This window comes from Erithacus rubecula (genome assembly GCF_903797595.1).
Source record: "Erithacus rubecula genome assembly, chromosome: 9".
NCBI lineage: Eukaryota > Metazoa > Chordata > Aves > Passeriformes > Muscicapidae > Erithacus > Erithacus rubecula.
Genome location: NC_136660.1, coordinates 6,925,473 through 6,945,450, shown reverse-complemented (window position 1 = coordinate 6,945,450; position 19,978 = coordinate 6,925,473). Strand labels below are relative to the sequence as shown.

At 37.4% G+C, this 19,978-nt stretch overlaps 1 protein-coding gene across 5 annotated transcripts in view; it reads left to right on the top strand.

The window, feature by feature from the left end:
- PHYHIPL (phytanoyl-CoA 2-hydroxylase interacting protein like) overlaps nt 1–19,978 on the top strand; it is a 127,746-nt gene that overhangs the window by 97,857 nt on the left and 9,911 nt on the right. For all 5 annotated transcript variants that reach the window (XM_079312566.1, XM_079312567.1, XM_079312568.1 and 2 more), the window contains one exon: nt 18,988–19,184. In XM_079312566.1, coding sequence (XP_079168692.1) covers nt 18,988–19,184 — 197 coding nt within the window. The remainder of the gene's footprint in view (nt 1–18,987; nt 19,185–19,978) is intronic.

Below are 19,978 nucleotides of genomic sequence, written 5' to 3'. Positions count from 1 at the left end.
ATAAATGTCAGGTAGTGACGAGGGACAGCCAAAACAAGTGTACGTGCTGGAAGCGGCGCTGACGGCTGACTGGGGGAGAAGAGACATGTCGTTTGTACACAACTGTGACTGACAAAAACTAAACAGACTCACTGGCTGTCAAACAATGAACTAATATTTTTTCGTAGACTGGCATATAATTCGTTCTCATATACCGGATAATTTCTATGTTGTCATTTCACATCGAATTATTAAAAATAAGTTCTCATTTTTGGATCCAAAATGTGCTTTGGGTATGGAATTTATGTTACCTAGTAAATGCACCAAGGAATGGGGATACTGTATCAGTGATGGGTACAGTTGAATTAATGAAATTATTTCCTTGTCGTGAGAGTATTTTTGGAGCATAACTGTTAAAGCTGATGTGAGTCAGACCAGTTTGTTCTGTTATTTTTTACAAATTGGGATTAAATACTTCACTTTTTTAACCTAGGCAGACTCTAACATTTAAAAATATTAAATTTTGTAAGCTCTTTATTTTTCTTGTAATATTTTTTTAAAAAATAATAAGACATTGAAAATTCTCAGTTATTATTTTTATCAGTATTATTTTTATAGCTACATTAGAAATTATTTTCTTTTTTCTTTTAATGTTGATACTAAGATGCATGCATTTCCATCCATTCATGCTTTACTCACTGCCACAAAAAACTGAACTATGTTTAGTGGAGATTACACTGGTTGTTGTTTTTCTTTTTTTGTTAAAACACTCTTTCGCATATATTCATTGTAATTAACTGTAGATATAATTAAAAATAGATAAATTATGCAATCTTTCATATCTGTGTACCCTAAGGAATTGTAGTGAAGTAGTCCATGTTAATCATGACAAATTCTATTTGGATCAATATACAGTAGTGAAGGACTGCTTGATTCCTATGGATTAACGTCACACAGACAAGCAAGTGGAAAAATGTAGTATTTTTCATTTCAACTCCTTTCTGTTTAGACTTCACTGGAAAACAACAACTTTCCAGTCAATGTGCCTTTTCCAACTAACATTCATCAAGCAAGCTGCCATCACCCAGGGCCGTTGCTTCCTCAATACATGGCTGAATTTCCAAAGGAGGTGCCTATATTGGGAATGGCAGAGAGACAACTCAGTGCCTCAGTTGGCACAGGGCTGCTCTTGAGCACACTCCAGTATTTCCTACAGGTGGCACTTATGCATCAAAAAGCTTGTTTTAATGGGAACAGAAAACCAGGAAGCAAAGGTTGAGGCATTAATCTTTGAGATAAGTGTACAAATGTGCATGCCATACATGGATCCCTGAGTGTGTACATGGGTACATTTGTATTATAAGTACTTGCAATTTATTTTAGAGTATCTTTGTTGAAGAGGGTGATGTTCTTAAGGTGATTGGCATCCCTGATATTCAACAAAGTCTTGTGATAAATTGCAATGTATTACATATAGTAAGCTATAAATATACTAGATTTTCACATTCTGAAAGTACCCTTGGTCTTTTAGCTGTAGTAACTGTAAAGACAGCCACTGAAATCATAACATTATACATCCAACTGTGACAAATTCTGCAATACACTTAGTTGGAATTGCAAGCACTTCTGCAGTAAAAACATAAGCAGTAATGGAAAATTTATATCGATAACAAAATATTTTTCTTGTTTTCTAAGATGAGAGGATTAATATTGAGATGTTTTGTATTCAGCAAACTGGGTTATACATTCTGTGGAGGTATATACAGGAGCTACAAATCTAGAAATTGGAGTAAGCAATTAATAATATTGTGACAGTTCATCTATTTTTGGATTTTTTTCTGTGTTTCTTTTAGTTGTTTTTGCAGGTGTTATAATCTCTTAATGAATTAAAGCAATTTAAAATCTTACAAATGTTAAATAAGAGATAATAAATGTATGCACTTTGGAATTTTTTTTTAGATGAAAACTCCTGATAAGATTTGATTCAAAGTCGATGCAACATTATAATGCCAGTTGTGAGCTGTTACAAAGGCATCTTGCATTATTTGCTCTTATTCTTTTACATGTGTCTAATAGCACAGCTCAGTCAGATGTACAGTTTAAGGTATAGCCCCTCAGAATTCTTTTGAACTCCCTCTGTGTATAGGAAAAAGTCTAGTATTTGTTCTTTTTCTTTGCCATATTTGAACATTGTAGCCATACTTCTTTAAGCTTCATCATGTAAGTTTCATCAATGCTGAACATTCTGGTGACCTTTTTATAAAATTTGTATTAGTCTTACCTGGGGATTAAACCTTGAGTAGATTAATGGATTTCTTTTGTGTCATGAGCACACCAATGCTATGGAAATATAGCTGTTTTCAGATAACCATAAATCTTGGAAAAAACCAAGCTTCGTAGAACGGTCTTGGATGTCAGCAGCTGAATTTCCTGAAGCTCCTCGGTGGCTGCGCTGTGCTCCCCCTACAGACGATGCTCTGTGCCTGTGGATCCCGCCAGCCGAGAGCTGCCCTTCCTTGGCATAGAGAGAAAGCAGAACACACCTCTCAAAACTACACCTGTCAAAATGCAGAAAGGAGAAGAGAAGAGAAACAAACCTTCAAAGACGATGCTGGAACTTGGGACACACAGATGAGGGAGTCAGGCAAGAAAACTGGCCCCGGAGGTGCTAACAGAGGTGGTGACTGGTCAAGGGCAGAGGAATAGGAAAGACTTGCAAGATGGGGATTAGGTTAAATGGGAATCGAACAAAACAACCCTGAAAGAGGATGGGAGAAGAAGATGAAGGAGCAAGGAAGGCAGTCGAAGTTCAGGCAGCATGATCAGGGAAGTAAAAGTGGGGGGCTAAAAAGTGAGGGCATGTTCACCCAGATTATATTAATTTGAAGAGTGAGGAAGTACAAGATGGGGGTTAATGGGCAGTTTGGACCACAGAGCTCAGGAGTAAATGACTGGAACTAGGGCTTGCTAAGCAGAGAGACTGAAACTGAAAGGACACCCTTAGGAATGAAGGACTTTTGAAGACTGTGACTGTGGAAGAAGGAAGCAGGACAGAAATTAAGAACAAGAAACAGGACAGAAGAGGCTGTGCTTTGGTGTGACTGCCAGAGAATGGTCAGTGTGTATCAGTGGGTGGCATCTTTCAAAGCCACACACACCTCCAGGATGATAAATCCTCCTTGCTCGTTTGCCAGCAGAGAAGGATACCATGAGCACCTAGAGTCAAGCAGAGACAGTAGAGGGTGCTGCTAACTTCTGTGAGAGTAGGACCTTTTAGAAAAGGCTTTGAAGAGAACATCAGCCACATTAAGTTTCATCTGCCTCAGTTTTCCATGTGAAAAATAGAAGCATATTGCTGCCTCCCCTCACAGCAATGTTTTCAAAATAAACTAATGAATGTTTGTTAATCTGACAGAGGCTATAGTAGCCTGGAAAACCCATGAGGTGCATGGAAAAACCCATGATGAAATTCATAATTTTGTCTTCAGAGAAGAATATGAATAATGTGTAGCAAATGAATCCTGGGACTACATGCTGAACAAAAGCAAATAGCTATTACAGGAAAAATAGTTCATTATGTGTGCACCATTCATTATGTATGCTGAATGAATCAGAATTTATGTGGAAAAATTAGTACGTAATCATGCAGTTAAAGGCTATATCATAATCTAAACAAACTGTCCAATTTAAGGTTATTCCAATCAGCTTTATTCTGGTATTTTCTAACTATTGATGGCTTAAACTATACAATCTTACTAACATGCTTTTAAACATTTTTTCTGCCTTCATATATTTGAAGATCATATTTAGGCATCAGGATCAGAGCTGGAACTGGTGTCTTGGCTAGTTTCAATCAATTTCATCACCTTCCAAACACTTGGCACCATCACAACTGTTTAGTCTACCAGGCTTGTATAAAAACATTACATCATATAAGCTAAGATGTCATTTCTGGTTTATGTAAACAGCTTGCATCTTTGGCTTTTCATGTTATTCGAGCATGTCTCATGCTTTCTAATTTATTTCAGGAGTTTATTATTATGCTGGATTTATTGAAGGATTCAGAAATATTTCCCTGGAGTTCATTAATTGGGATTTTCATTGCCATGTTGTGTACACATTCATCTTTCAAACAGAAGGGACAAAGTGGATGCAATCTTTGGATGCAATCTTCAAATCCCATTTTTGGCATTATGGAGCAATATCACTGCTATTTCTGAAATGTCATCATGTATGTCTGGCAGGTGGGAAAAAAATCAAATATATAGGTAAACTCCCACATGAGGGACAACTGCAAGATCCAAATTTCACAATAATTCTTAGTGTCCTGAATCTTTCTTGTTAAATAGTTGTTAGGTTTGGGTTATTTTTAAATTATGACACTTCTGAGCACAGTTCATATTTTCTGTATCCAGCATAATAGAGAAGTCCTTGTATTTGTGATATTTTAATGGGACACAAAATCCAGAGTTATGCTCATTGTTGGTTTGTTCCTCTCCCAGGCTGCAAATTTGGCAATTTAGATTATCTCTCTTTAAAATGAAAACCATACCACTTTTCTAGGGTTTGAGTGGTGGCATGGCCAACTAAGAAATATTTTTCTTCCATGAAATGATGTCTAAGCTGGCTGAACTTCAACATTGTGGTTTTTTATTTTCTTTGGGACAAATGATAATGCTGCTTCAGGTAGGAGTTAAAATCTAGTGCATCACATCTTGCTGCAAAAAAAAAAACCCTACTAATTACTGTTTTACATTTATTTACATTCTTGACAGAGACTAAGATTTCCCATATTCCTTATTGTTAGAACAGAAAAATACTTAATGGAGCCGAGCAACAACTTCATGAATGATCTTTAGAGTTGTGGAAGAGAAAATTTGCCTGTGTTTTCCACTTCAGCAAGTATTTCATTCTTATCATAAGTAATGATGTCACTAATTAGTGAAGCTTTGCTGGAAACTGGCTATTCAACATTCTGCTGTCAAGAAATGTGGTCACCCAAATTCTTCCTCTATATTAATGAATTTTTAGGGTTATTTTCCTTTTTTCTTCCTTGTCATCTTCTTTTAGAGCTTTATGATGCCCAAATCTGCATAACTGATTGTGAGCTATTTTGTCTGGCAATGACCAAGTTATATATTATTAGCTATTTATATTTTTCCTGCTATTCTGTTTCTGCCCCTTTTCATTCAATTATTCTTTCCTGTAACTCTACGAGATCCTTTAAAGGCTACTGAAATGCTTGATGTGTAATTATACTAAATTCACCTACAGAATCACTATTCTTTCCCAGTGCTGATATTGCTGAGTTGAAGCTCTAACATATAATACAGCTTTTTTAGTTAATTTCTAGTCAATTTTATACTTAAAACATTTTAATCGTCATTGTCTCCTGTGTATGTTCACTCTTTTTTTGTTTGTTTCAGATTAGAGATCCCAGATGCATTATTTTGTTTATTCTGTAACAGAATCTATTGTAGCACTTCCTGCTTAGGCTTCTAAGCCATCTTGTGCTTGCAGCTCCTTCTATTTAATGTTGCCTGCAATACAAAAATATGATCTCTCTTTAGATCGTTCAGAAAGACACAAAGCCTGGAACCAGCCACAGGCTCTATGGTAGCCCAGGGGACACGTGAGCTCCTTACTTGTTTTTCCATATGTCAGTCTCACCTCTGCCAGCCCTGGTTCAGCCCTGCAGATCAGTAGCTCCCAGTGAGTACAATGGCAGGAGGAATAATTTAGGGAAGAGAAATTCTAACCTCTCCAGCATCTGAGAAGCACTCTCCTAGAAGAAGAACCCAAGCCCACCCCTCATTTAAAATTTCAAATATCTTCTGCAAATCTCAAAAGCTAAGCTGTTTTTATTCAGGAAGAGTTAGCCATTACTATCTGATTCGTCTCTTTCATCTTAAATTAGTTTTTCTACTCTACTAGCAATTTTCTTCTCAGCCTACCAATTTGCTGGCTCTACCACCTCTTGTAAGAAGTGCTCTGAGCTCATGTTTCCAAATTCACGATTTGTGCTGTCATTCTGCCCGAATGATCAAGGTCAGAGTGCACCCAGAAGGCCAATTCAGCCTTTCCAACAGCTTTCCAGTGAGGCTCCTGGTCCCAGAGCCATAGCTTCTAGAACAGGCAGAGTATCCCTTCTGTCATGTAAGGTGTGTTGAGGAGAGACTCTATCATATTCTTATTTAGATTTCTCTAGGATTTCATCCAGTCAGACATTGTTGTGTTCTGTTGCCTCCAGACAACAAAACAAAGCCTTGATAAAGTCTGCCTTCCTGACCATGGTTTTTCATTCTGGGATTTCTCTGCCAGATTAGTTTTCCACTTTTTCCCCATAGAATCTAGAAGGATCTCCTCCTTTATCCATTGCTTGCAGTTTCCTTTTATTATTCATGGCTTCTAAACAGCAGGTTTGAAGGCTCTGCCTTTTCTGAATAAGGTAGTTTTCAGTCCCCTTTGTGCTGCTGAAGGTAGTGGTGATATCTTCCACCCTGACAGAGGAGGTAATCTTTAAAAGTTCTCCCAATCTGAGTTTTTCTAGACTGCTCATGACAGTAGGTACATCTTGTGTTCTGCCAGCAGGCATGACCTTTCGTGCTTTTTGTGACCTGAAGACTGAATTCTGGCTGAACACAGCCCACAGGCTTAAACAGTGTCTTCTGTTCTCTATTGACAGAATTTTAAAGCATTTTTCTTGCAGACCACTTTCTTCAAAAGTTTGTAAACACATCTGGAGAAATAGTATTAGCACTGCCAGAACAGTATATATGTATAAAATGTCACTGCTATAGAAAAATACAAACAAGGACAGTGTTTAGGCAGTTGGAATTAAAGCAAACTCTGCTCCAGGATCACTTTGTGTGATTTCCTCTCTAGGGTTTCTTCCACAGTGGAGCATTCTTTATTTGACCTTGAAATATTTTGCTTCAGCAGAGCAGATTTGGTTAGAATTCATTGTAGCATTTGTAACTGAATCAGTTTTCACAGTGGTGTTTGTAGTTGAGTCATTAGTCAGTTTTGTTTTATTGTTCTCAGAGTGTTCTTGTTTTATTTCTGCTTGAATGAACAAGGTGTTTTGCATGGATGTTTCCAAAAGCAATGATTAGCTGTACTGTTTTCATAACCTAACAAGTGTTTCTCTGAGTCTTGACAGGTGTAGCTGTGCCAAAAATGGAAGCCTTTAAACTAGTTTGGTGCTGTTCTTTCATTCCTGCAGTGACAGAAAGTATTATCAGGGCTGCACTCTTAGATCCAAGTGTGGATTGGAGTCTGGAGTTTATTTCCTCGATATTGGAGAAAGTCATTCCCAGCTGGCAGCTCTAGGAGAAGCACAGTTGAACGAATTGCCATATTAAGCTTTGTAAATCCAAGCACTCTTGTTATCAGAATTCTTTGGTTTGCAATGATCAGAAGCATCTCATAAATTTCTTTCCTGAGCTGTTCCATTGGCTTCACTAAGACTTTCTGTAAAAACCAATTTGCATTCATGATGTGGAATGATTAAGATCTTAAAAAAAGCTGTGTTTTCCTAGTCTTTGGTGTATGTGTTCTATCTTACTTCATGGAGATCGGTATCTTATTTGGAGTTTTTCTCTATAAATTGCAGTTTGTCTGGATTTAATCTGTTTTTTTTTAAGATAGATTGATGTATTGGTTGATATATTTAACTTGTGTTCATAATCTGCATTTAACTTTTGGCTAGAAATAACATTTTTTAATAATTATTCTGAGCATTTTTTGCTGTTCACTTCTATGTGTACTCATAGTTGAAAACATTTGGACTTCAAAACAAGCAGGATAAAAAGATGTTAAAAGCTCTTTCAGTCTTGGCCAGCTGTAAGTTCTAGTGTACAAATATCTGTGGAATGAGTCATGCTGTGCTGTTCTTTTAATGCAACTTATGTAAAGGGAAATTACATGTGAGTTTATATAAAGGAAGAGATAAAATTAAAAACAGGACATGCAGCAGATTGTTTTTTTTTTAAAGCTACTAAGTTCCACCTTCCATGTGATGACATAAGGTAATACTATTCACTTACACTTTCATGATGAACTTTTTACTGGTAAATTAGTATAAATGTTGAGTAGTAAGCATGTGATTCAGAGAATGAATGTTTCTGATCAACTTCTAGCCTTCATACTTACAGTGTAATTCCAAGACATATCTCAATTCACAGGAGCTGAAAATCCCCTCAGGCTGCTCACTGATTCCAGTAGATCACAGGGAAGTTATGTCTCTTGTGTGGAACATACTGGAATTTTAGGCAGTGTTACTTGCAGTCTGATGACACAGCTGCACCTTATTCTTCATGGAAGGACAGTTTTGGGCAGTAAGACTTCTCAAGCCATTTATTGTGGTTGTCTCAGCTCTGTCCATGTGTAAGGGTTGCTTTCTTTCCCCTGTAGATGGAAGCACCTGAAACTCTGGGTACCTCAAGAAATTGTTTCCTCTGTCAGTGAACAGCTCTGTGCCATGCTTTGGAACCCTGACACAAATAATATGTCACTTCTGTTCTTCTCTTTGTCACTGTTTAGGTAGCATGGAGTTCTTAAATCACACTTGATATCCAGGAATCTGAGTAGAGCAGCCTTTCTAGAGCGTGACAGTTTGATTTCAGGTTTTGTGACACATCAGGTAGCCAGGTGGCCCAGCATGACTTGTGTGGTAGGAACATATCTAGCACTCTGTGATTTCTCATAACTGGACAAATGCAGGGAAGACAAAACCACAATCTCCATGTATAGTGACTCTCCTTTTTCTACTTTGGTATATTCTGTAATGCTTAACTGGTTTCTGTGTTGTTTCTTTGAGCAGACCATCAGGGAACACCCTAGGCTTGCCTGGTGGGACTGTCAGCCCTAGTGCAAGTGTAGAGTGCTGGAGATGGAAGCCAGAGAAGGAAACTAACTCCTTCAGTGTATGTCAGTATGCTTATTAGATTAGCTCATATAGTAAGGAGTGGGAACTGGAAAGTATTCCTTGAGATGCTTTTATATGCTCTAAACCCTAAAGATAAAAAACTAATCTAAATATGAATTCTTTTTAAGTACCATACCCAAGGGGACTTGTTTGGCATTGTGAATTTGTAGAAGGTTGTGCAGCTATTCCTCTGTAGCTAATCAGTTTTTGTCTTGTCATGATCATGATTGATGCCATTGTTGCAGTCCAATGGCTGTTGATAGCCTGCATAATAAGACTACAGAAAAATTTGTAATGGGAAATATTGTAAGTATCCAACTGAGCTGCACTTTTTTAAAAAAATCAATTTCAGAGTTATTGAGGACCATGGATTTGAATCTGATGTTTTTAGAATTGTTGTAGGTTTCTTTTAACGTAAATGCATCAAAACTTTGCTTTGAGTTTTCTCCTCTTTATGAGACAATTTTCATTAGATAACCTATGGGAGAGTTCTGTCCTAAATGCCATCAGGACAGGAAGCTGATGAGCTACAGCTGAACCTTTTAATAAATATGCACGGTCAGTGTGCTGTACTGGTCTCAGTGAGGGGTGAATTCCAATGTGGTGATGACTCTGCTGAAAGATTTCTTTTGACTAGAATATTCATAACTGTGTAATCTTTATATTCTAGTAACAGTGAAAAGCTTGACCTCATTGTAGCCTTCCTCTTGATAAGAGTGTTTAGCAGGATCCTCTTGTTTCTGCATGCTTGCCTCCCTTAAAGAAACTGGCACCAACCTAAGTTATCTGTGAGCTCTCTGCTCTTGTCAGAAGTTCAAAAGTTAGGAACAGTCAACCAGTGGCAGATCTACATCTAAAGGCCTTGACAATGTTTAGTTTCCCCAGGAAACCAGCTAAAAATGAAACAAAATGGAACAACTCCTGCCAAAAAAATAATTAAAAAAAAAATTTTAAAAAGGACTCTCAAAACACCTATATCCTTTATTTGTCAGGGCCTGAGAGAAAGTCTGAAACAGGCATACAATTCTGAAATGTGCATACAATTTAAATGCAAAATTAAAACAGTACAAGTTACAAAGTAGAATTTCCTGAACTATTCTGAATATGTAATGCATTTCAGATCACAGCTTAGAAGCACAAACTGGTGTAAATCAGAGCCAAATCCCATTCCTTACAAGAGATGTGTGTGAAAAGCACACAGCAATTGCCAGTGAGCTGAAGTAAAGAAATGCTCATTCATGCTGCAGACTGTCAGGGTATCCAGAGAGTTACAAAAGCCCACTCATGCTGAGCACCCTACTTTCTCAAGGAATATGCTTAGTAAAACTGTTTTTCTTCCAGCCTTGAGTTCTCTCTGCTGCCCTTCAAGTGACGAGTTTTGCCTTTCTGTCTGGGCTTCCCTTTGTGGAAAGGAAATGGATTTTAAATTAAAAAATCATTTTGTGATCCAGGCACTTGCAGTTTCATGCAAGCTGGCAGGTCACATTAAAACTCACGTGAATACAAGGCTGTCTCATCTTGCTAGATTTGAACTCACATGACTTAACTTGAAGCAGAGAACATGTTTTTGGTTTAGATGAAGACACAGCTGCAAAAAATGGCACAAGTTGTTGCCAGCCAAAGAACAAAGTAAACAGATATAAATGAGATTCATAGTAATAAACTAAAATGGAAGTGTTTGTGTCTCTCCTTTGTTTAGTGACATGTGGAAGCACAAATCATGAAAGGTCACTCACTTTTCTAATACACAGTTAATATTAAAAGCAGTGGAAAACTAAGGGCAATGCTTTGCCTCAATTTCACTGTTAGATGAAGAGCACTGGAGCAATTAGGCTAGTGACCCAGAGCAGTGTAACTTGTATCAGAATCTCGCCCCAAGCAACTAGTCTGGGGTCATACAGTCAGTGCCTTCATCTATGAATCTGTTTTCCTTTGTTGTCAGTCCTGGAGACACAGGCAGTTCCACAGTCTCAGACACAGCTGTACATTTTATTCATCAAAAGAGACAAACCTCATGCCATTAAAAGCTTTGTATCCCTTCCTGCTCCAAAATCTGCCCCTTTAGGAATCAACAGGGTGGAAGTCTGCTGAAAAATTTTACCCCCAGTTTTCAGCAAAACAGCACTGGGATGTCATCCTTACAAAAATATACCACAAAATGGGCCTGAGTGCAGTATGAAGCATGATCAGAACTTCATACTGGATTGATAATAATAGTGATGTGATAACAAAGACTTCTGCTAAATGTGATAGATTGGTCTGGGAGAGATATTATAGTAGTTTCTGACATACTTGCTTTCCAAGTCTGGAATTCTATATAACTGGAGGCATGCATATACTCAAATTCTAGTTATATATGTAAGGGCTGAAAGGTTGATTTTAATTTTTAAATGTCATTTAAATTAAAAAAGATAGTGGTTTTGAGCCTCTTACACCCCTTGTTACGTTGTTTCCCTTTCAGCACCTGAGAAATGCACATTTTAATTAAATTGTGTTTTTCAAATGTTTCTTGTAGCCAACCCATGCTGAGAAGAGCCACTTACCACCCATGTACTGCTGCTTGCTATGCTGAACAAAATGGGAGCATTTAATTAGAGATAAATACTGTGGCAGCTTAATTTTTTTGGCCTGCAATAATGGCCCCTTTGATTTCCAGAAGACAGAATTGCCCTTGCCTGTCTCTGAGGGCAGAGCTGTGAAAACCAGCAGTTTGCCAGTGGGAGGCTTTCTTGGTTTTTTTGCCATTCTGCAACTCTCATTTCACAGAAGGTCACAGAGGAAACTTGTTTAGCTTTACATGACAAGGTATAGTAAGAAATGAAGCCATGTTTAGTAAAAGTATTCTGAGAACTTTAGAGAGAACCAGGTGTAAATTGTTTTGCATGCAGGACTCACTCAGGGGACAGGATGAGCAGTAAGGTGCTGGTGGATGGTGGTGACATTTGTATTCAGTCTCAGCTTATCTGGCCAATTTAGTTGGTTTGGCTTTGGTATTCATGGTTCATTAAAGGAGATCCCAGCACTTCTTAGCTCTCTGTCCAGGGATTTGGTCAGTCCTTACAGCATGGTAGGTCAAATGGATCTCAATAGATCTCCATATCTTAGATACAGGGGAGAGTAGATATAATAGCATGGATGGAAGTTTAATCTAACCTAAGTGATTTTTCAGTCTTACAGTTTTCGTGGTGCTTAGTGAAGAAATATGCACCTACATGATTATTTAGAACCTTTCAGCTGAAAATGAAAGTCCTCCTTTTTCATATTTTCTCTGTTTATTTTTAGCACAGTGAAAACTAAATTTTGTATGAAGCCCTGTGCATTTAGCTTAACATATTACTGTGTTAACACTCCTCAATTTGTAATAAAATTGCAAAAAGAAAAGAGGAAAAAATCAGTAATAACATCCCAACCTTGTGGGACACCAAGTACTTTATAAAGCCATAGAGACATCCAGTTTTCTTACAAATATTCTTCAAAAAATATCTAATAGGAGTAAGGGGAACTCTAAAAAAAAATTGTATTAACAGGGACTTGTATCTATTTCCATTTTTGTACTCAGTCTAGCAGTTTGGCTGCTATCAACATTTTGAAAATGTGGTTTCATTTTGAATGAGTAAGGTATAAATATTAAATGCTTCCAAGATATCCGGATATCAAATAAGAATTAAATCATAGTGAAAGGTCAGCCCTGCCAATTTAGCCATTGATTTGCAGTTGGGGTTTGTGTCATGCTTTGGGTTTGTGAAATTTGTGTACATAGCTGCACATCATGTTTGAGAAGTTCTTGAGTAACTCAGCTTAGATTCCATTGATTTTGGTAAGACTCTTCCAAATCATTAAGGTATTTCTGAAGATATCACTGTTACTTAATTTTTTTTTTTTCAAGTAAGGATAGTCAAAAAGCAAAGGAAGAATTGGGCTGATTTAGACTATTTGGCTGATAACAACAGAGGACAATGTATAGTGATATATCTGAATTTTCTGTATGGTAATAGCAAGAGAGGAAACAATTCTTTTGAGGAATTAGTTTAATGATGCAATTAAATGCACTATTTATTTTAAATTAATTACAGTTATTAAATAATTTATCTATAATTGCAGTTAGTGAGTTACAAATTTATCCACATTCAAGCTTAAATGGTCCTGAGATATTTGATCCTATCAGTGCTTTCAGAAAAAATGCTGTGGGGATAAATGATGTATCTGACACAGAAATTCAGAAAAATTATTCGTGAAAAGTTTATCCCTTTTAAAGAATCAGCCTAAAGAATATTTCTGTGTCAGTGACATGCAGATTTCTTTGCTAAGGAGTTCAGAAATTGGCTACGGTGTAAAACATAGTTTTTTTATCCCGATATTTTTTTCTTTTTTCTCTGGCAGAAATCTTGCAAATTGCTGTTGCATCATGACAATCAGTCACATTGACAAATGCAATTTAGGGAATTATTATAAAGGGTAACTCCAGTTAGCTCTTAGCTTCTGTGACCTCCCTCTCTAGTCTCTGAAGAGAAGTGGATTCCTCCAGGGCAAAGTTAAATGTGAGAGCTACCTGTAGGTACTCAGATTATCCCATCTAGGGAACTGCCTCTCTTCACTGAATGCAGAGTGAGCCTGAGGAGACCAAAGGTGATTTTTTTTGTCAGTATTTTTATCTTTCCTAGCATAGTAAACGTAGGTATAGGTATTTGTATATGTATTTTGTGTACATCATATGAAACTTGTACCTAAACATTGCAAATCATAGACATAAAATCTTTTGGATTAACAGATGCATATTTTGTATCAAGATTATTCCAGGTGTAATTCAAGATATCTATGGTCTTATTACAGGAGTGAATATTGTTGGCTCTTTTCTTGTTACTGCTTCTGCTGTCATATTTAAAAAATATTTGGGGTTTATCATTAATTTAGAAGAAATACATGTGGCCCGACAAACCTACTGCCAAGAATCTAATATCTATGCCAAAATTAATATTCCACAGAAATATTATAATGTGTCTGTTTAATTTCTGCTTACTAATTACAGCAACCTTCTCTGTAAAGATACACTTAATTTCCTATTGAACATAATGTTGCATTCATTGCCTGCTGAGAGAAGGAGCTGTGAACCAAAGTCCTTCAGGTCTGAATGGTCCCTGGCTGCTGTGCTGCACCTCTGGCCAGGAGAAATGGGAGAGCCTGCAGAGAGAGGCTTCACACCAGCAGGCATTGAGAACCAGCCCTGGACAGAGCAGGACCTGGGAGCTGCACATCCCTCAGTGGCAGCAGCAGGAGTGAGAGATGGGGCTGCTGCTGAGCTGAATCACGGCACCATTTGTAGAGTACATTCGTCCTCCACGTGAGAAGGAGAAAGAATCAAGTCCTTTGTAAGGGCCTGAGACAAATTTTTCAGCACAGAAACCAGGCAACTCAGAGCTTTGTTTATGTGGGCACTCTTTGGGGGGCATTCTCAGCTAAAGAAGATGTCTGTAATGAAGGCACATTTGTACTCGCAGAATTCAGTTGTGTTCTCTGTGGTTTGCCTGTGGAATATTCCTGCTGAAGTCAATGTCCTAGATTAGCAGGAAACAGATAAATTAAGCTGTTAAAACCAAGTAAGAAGAGAATCTGAATGTATATGTACGTTTCAAAAACACTGTAAATATAGCTACATGTGTTATAGTTGAGTAATGTTTATTTTTGAAACTATTTTTAAAAATATTGGACATGGTGCACATTTCTTACTAGAAAGCACTCAACAGTAGTATCAGACAATGGGGAGGAAATGAGGATAAGGTTTAGAGGAGTTTATCCCTCTAACAGGATTTCTAGGGTCAGGCATTCTCTCTTTATCTAATTTAGGAATTAGTTTTACAAGGATACTTATTTAGAAAATATTCTTAAATGTGCTTATATAAGTATAAAAATCTCTGTTGGGAGGTAGTTTACCAGGATTCTGGGGGAGAGGAGAGAGAGATACTTAAGAGTCAGAGACTCTTCACTCATTTTTTTGCACATGAAAAGAGGCACAAGCAAAACATAAACATTACTTCTGTGAATATGGATAAAAAATTGAACTTTGAAATAGAATAGCTATCCTAAAGAAGTGCACTTACATAGCGTACCAAATAACAGTCTTGATTTAAGAATTTTTTGAATGCTGTTGCATTTGTATTTCCTCTGTGTGATTTCACTGTCTCTTTTGAGCAAGGTGTTGCTATGAACATTGAAATATTGGTATTCAGGTTAATTATTTGCTTGCTGAGGACATATTGTCCTGGCTCTGTAAAACAATTCTATATAACCAGTAGTTGGACAGAGAGACATTCATTCCAGAGCACAGGGGGAAAGCATGAGATTGCATTTTTGCTTAGTTAAATTTAAAGTAGCAGCTAATATGTAATTTCCTGGCACTTCCTTGTCATTTTTGATGGTTCTACAGAATTAAGTTTTCTCCCTTCTATTGAATTTTTGAGGAAATTAAATACCTTCTCATTAAACTGGAGTATTCAGTCTCAATTACAGCACTTAAATATTGCCAGTCTGTATCAGATTACAATATTTTACCTATATAGATCTGATACATAATCTATCAGCTGAATTATCAAAACAAGAAAAGGTGAAAACTGTTGTATCTCAGAAGGTGTAAGGGTTTCTCTGTTCATGTTATGGGAGTTCCTGTTTGTAAATGAGTTGTTCTCAGTTGTTAGCATTCACATCTAATAAGGGGATTTCTTATGTCAGGGTACCTGTGTGCTCTTAAGACATTGATCCCCACTCATCAAATATTTCTACTTCAAAATACCATAGCTAATATTGCCCATTGCATTGAAAATGTTAACTTGAGAAAACCCCATTCTGATTTCTCCAGTGCATGCATTTTAAAATCTGAATAAGGCGAGATTTTTTTTTTAAATGCGGTTCATAGTATGACATTCTGTTTGGCCTTTAGTGTGTTTATTATGTGTGCTGCTGGTATCTATCTATCTATCTATCTAAACCTGATCTTTCAAGGTCTCAGAAATTACTTATCATCCTCATCTGCACATACTTTGATTTTTAGATCTCTTCTCAGAACGTATTAAGAATCTGGAATTAGCTTTAATTTTGTACTTTGTGAATACAGTCTCACCTTGCTTATTTCTGGCTCATGATCCTGAGTCACATCCCATCACATTTCTAGGTTTTCATGAAGCTGACACCTCACAGAAGTAACTGCAGGAGCTAATGTCTTGTGTGTATTCCCAGAGATATTACACCCAGCATTTGGTGCACTCTCTTCTGCATGACAGCAGCCCTGATGAGTGAAATTACATCAGTGTAGTGGAATATTGTGGTGACACAGAAGCAGCATCACCATGGTTCCACTACTTTCCTTCGAGTCACTGGTAGTGGGATATCACAAGGGCTTCCCCGTGCTTTTGTCTTTCCAAATTCATTCAGTGGCTTCTGGATGTCTCACCCACCATAAAAAATTGCGGCAACCTAGAGGCTGCTTTGATGTGCTTGTGCACAGACAGACATGGTTTGGGTGAACAGAACAATCACCACTGAATCCGGACTTTCTTTTTCGTAGCAAACTTTCAATCCTGGGGAAAAGGCCAGTGTTAGAGATGGAGGTTATTCAGGAGCTTGGCATATTAGGTGTGCTTAGTTTCTTTGTTGTCTTTGTACTTCTCCTAAAATATGTGTGTTTTATCACCTAGTTTTCTATCTAGCCACCACCCTACCCCTAACCCCAGCACCATGGGTTTCCAGATCACCAAGATGTAGGAGCAGCAATTTTGGGGCCCTGCCAGGATGGCCTTGGCATGCCTTTTCCAGCCCCACTTTTCCTGAAACTGTAGGCTCTTTGACTCTTTCAACCCTAACCCTAAAAATTACCTGGAGATCTTCTGCTTGACATTTACTTAAAGCAATTTATTCACTTTGAAAGCAAAGGAATTTAAAGGAATGGAAATGCAGATATCTGAAGATGTGTGCCAGATATTAACACCAAGAAACACACAGAAAATTATACCTATTTCCAGAAGCATTTTTGCTCTTTGCCACTGATGTTCTCAAAAATGTTTCTCTCTGTTACTTTTTGTCACTGGTCATTACTGCTTTGCACATGTCCTGAGGCTTAAACCATTTCGGTTGTTTGTAACACAGCTCAGCCCCTGGGTATGGAATACAGAAGCTCATTTTTAGACAAATAATTTGCACATTAAGGTGTTGTGGTTTTATGGCTTGGATGGTTTATGGAATGTCTGTTCAGGATGTTATACAGGGGTTCTCAGTCTGTCCAGCTCTGAGAGCCTCAGCAGCCACACTTCATCTTCTACTTAAACACAGAGCCTCGCTCTTGGAAGTGCCGATCATACGAACTCTTTTCACTGTACCTGCCAGAGCTTTCAGTCATCTTTCAAATACAAATTGCTTGCAAAAGAAAGCAGTGCCATTTTCTCCCTGCTGACTTTCTGAAATGTCATGTTGGGAAAAGCACTTACCACGTCTTTCATATGAAGAGAAAGCTTTCAGTAATGACTGATATTTCTGAGTCTGTTGCGGCCAGTGCAGCTGTTGAAAATGTCATTGTGTATGGCACAAATAAGGGGGCATTTTGAGCAAGACCGTGCACTAACTGATTTTGGTATTAGTTGAAAAAGAAGAAGAAAAAAAAGCAATAGAATTTTTGAAGAATAAACAACCTTTTGGATGTAAATGCATAAAATAAAACAAAAATAGAAAAGTAGTTTTATTAGGTCTTGAAGTCATCAGTAAAAATACATTATTCACAATACTAGCTGGTGATCTATGAGTTTTGCAGACTCTGATTGAATTTCATGTATCTATGAGCAGAATTTTGAACAATCATGCCAATAATAATGTTCCTGCATTGAAGTGCTAGAATAATTCTTTGGTGGAGTATGTTGAGAGGCTGAAATGTCCCTAATGTTTTCCAAATAAAATTTTAACTTTTATTACTGCCCAAACACCTCTGAGTTATGTTTTTTTTAACATTTTTACCAGTTATTATGAAAGTATAAATACTATATTTTTCTATAATTAGATGCGACTATGATACTTCTACAATGCATTGCCTTGCCTCCCTGCATGAAGTTCCCATCTTCCTCATCTGGCCAGAATTTGGGAGCTTCCCTTTCTTAAAGATACATTAGCTTTTTGTTTTCTCTTTTGGTTCTGTCTGTCCTTATCTATGGTCAGTTTTCTTTTTCTTTTTTTCTGTTCTGTTTCTTTACTTCTTCTCTTACATCATATAGATTTTTTTCCTTTTTCACGCAATACTTTTTCTTAGCTTTCTGGTTTTTTTTTCATTTGTTCACTTATGACTTGGGTCTTATGTAAATGCAAGAACACCTAACGTTTCTGAGTTCTAATGTTCACGGAATGCTGAACTATAAAACTGCCTTGGGAACTAAGGAGAGACCTAAATTTATAACCAGAGGTCAATGGTCATTTGCTCACCCCCCATATGTATTTAGAAAAGAACTTCCCAAGAAAACTGCTGCTGGGAAAACAAAAAGAATAAAGAATAGAAAATGAAGTTTATTTGTGTGTCCCTTTTGCTGTAGCTCATCAGTGTTAATTGCTTCATTTCAAAGGAGTTGCTGTTTTAAATATGTGTATACATATGTGCATCTACATCCACCAGCTATAAACCTTGCAGAGATTGGCTGTGCTTTGTGCTTGAAAAATGATATAAGGATATATCTGATTTCTGCTTGTGTCTATGTCACTGACAGGTAGTGCCATTATGTTAACTGTGGACATTGCTGGGTTCTTAACAGCATTGACAGCTTCAGATGGTTTGTCCTGCCAGCCTGCAAACACACACAGTGGTGATACCAGCCACTCTGCACACTCTGCCACTCTGTACACCATGTTATTAGTGCTTATTCACCCGAGGAATTTCATCCCTTTCCAGTGCTTTCCACCACTGACATCCAGACTTGCATAATTGTACCCCACTGGCTCCTGAGGGCTTCCTCTGAGCCTTAGTGAAACGCTGTTCAGGGATGTGCTTGTATTGGAGCACACAAAACAGTGATCAAACAGGTGCTTCACTGAATTAATTGTGCTTATTTTCTATGCAGGGAATAAATCACAAGATAGTGGGATTGCAGAGATGGAGGAGCTTCCAGTCCCACACAACATCAAAATAAGTAACATCACGTGTGATTCCTTCAAGATTTCTTGGGACATGGATTCTAAATCCAAGGATCGCATTACTCATTACTTCATCGATCTCAACAAGAAGGAAAACAAGAATTCCAACAAATTCAAACACAAGGTAATTTTTATTTTAAAATCAAGGCACAAATACTCTTTTTTGAACATATGAATCTCAATATTATTAACCTTTCAAAGCCAGGCCATGGGAAACAGGAATGAGATACCCAGCAAAGGTGGGTTTTGATTAATCTGATGGAATTTTGGTTTTCTCAAAGTACCTTCTCTGTCTCCAGCCTATGTGCATGTCCACATAAATACGTTTGTTTTACAAAGAACTGCACATTACCTTTGCTGTTTCATTTGAAAGTACTTTGGGACCTCTACAATGTAGTGTAAGACTGCTGTTTTATTCCTGACTAGTTCTTTATCATTATTTACAAAATGTGTGTATTCTTTGTCTGTCCTTGTTCAGTGACAGACTCCTGAGAGCAGCACATATCGTTTCAACAGAAGAGCCACAAATTCTAATGCACTTCAGGAAGGCTTCCAGCAATTTTAGTTTGCAGCATTCAGCTGAATGACCTGAATATTCATCTGGCCTCTTTCCTCAAGCCTCTGGTGCAGGAACATATTGAAGGCATTGCAGGATTTGTACTTATCAAATCCAGCAAAATTTGCTTTGACCTCAGAACAGTTGAAATACTAGAGAAACATTGAATGCAATAGAACATTCTTCAAATTTAAAAATAATGATGGCATTATCTAAAAGATAATGTTTGCCAAGGCAAAAATAACCCTCCAAACAAATGTAAGGGCTGTAATTATTTCAATACCTAAATAACTGTTGGCTTCTAAGCCTGTGGGATAAACAGAAAATATTCACCAGTTTCTCTGAGGCTCTTTGTTTTTTCA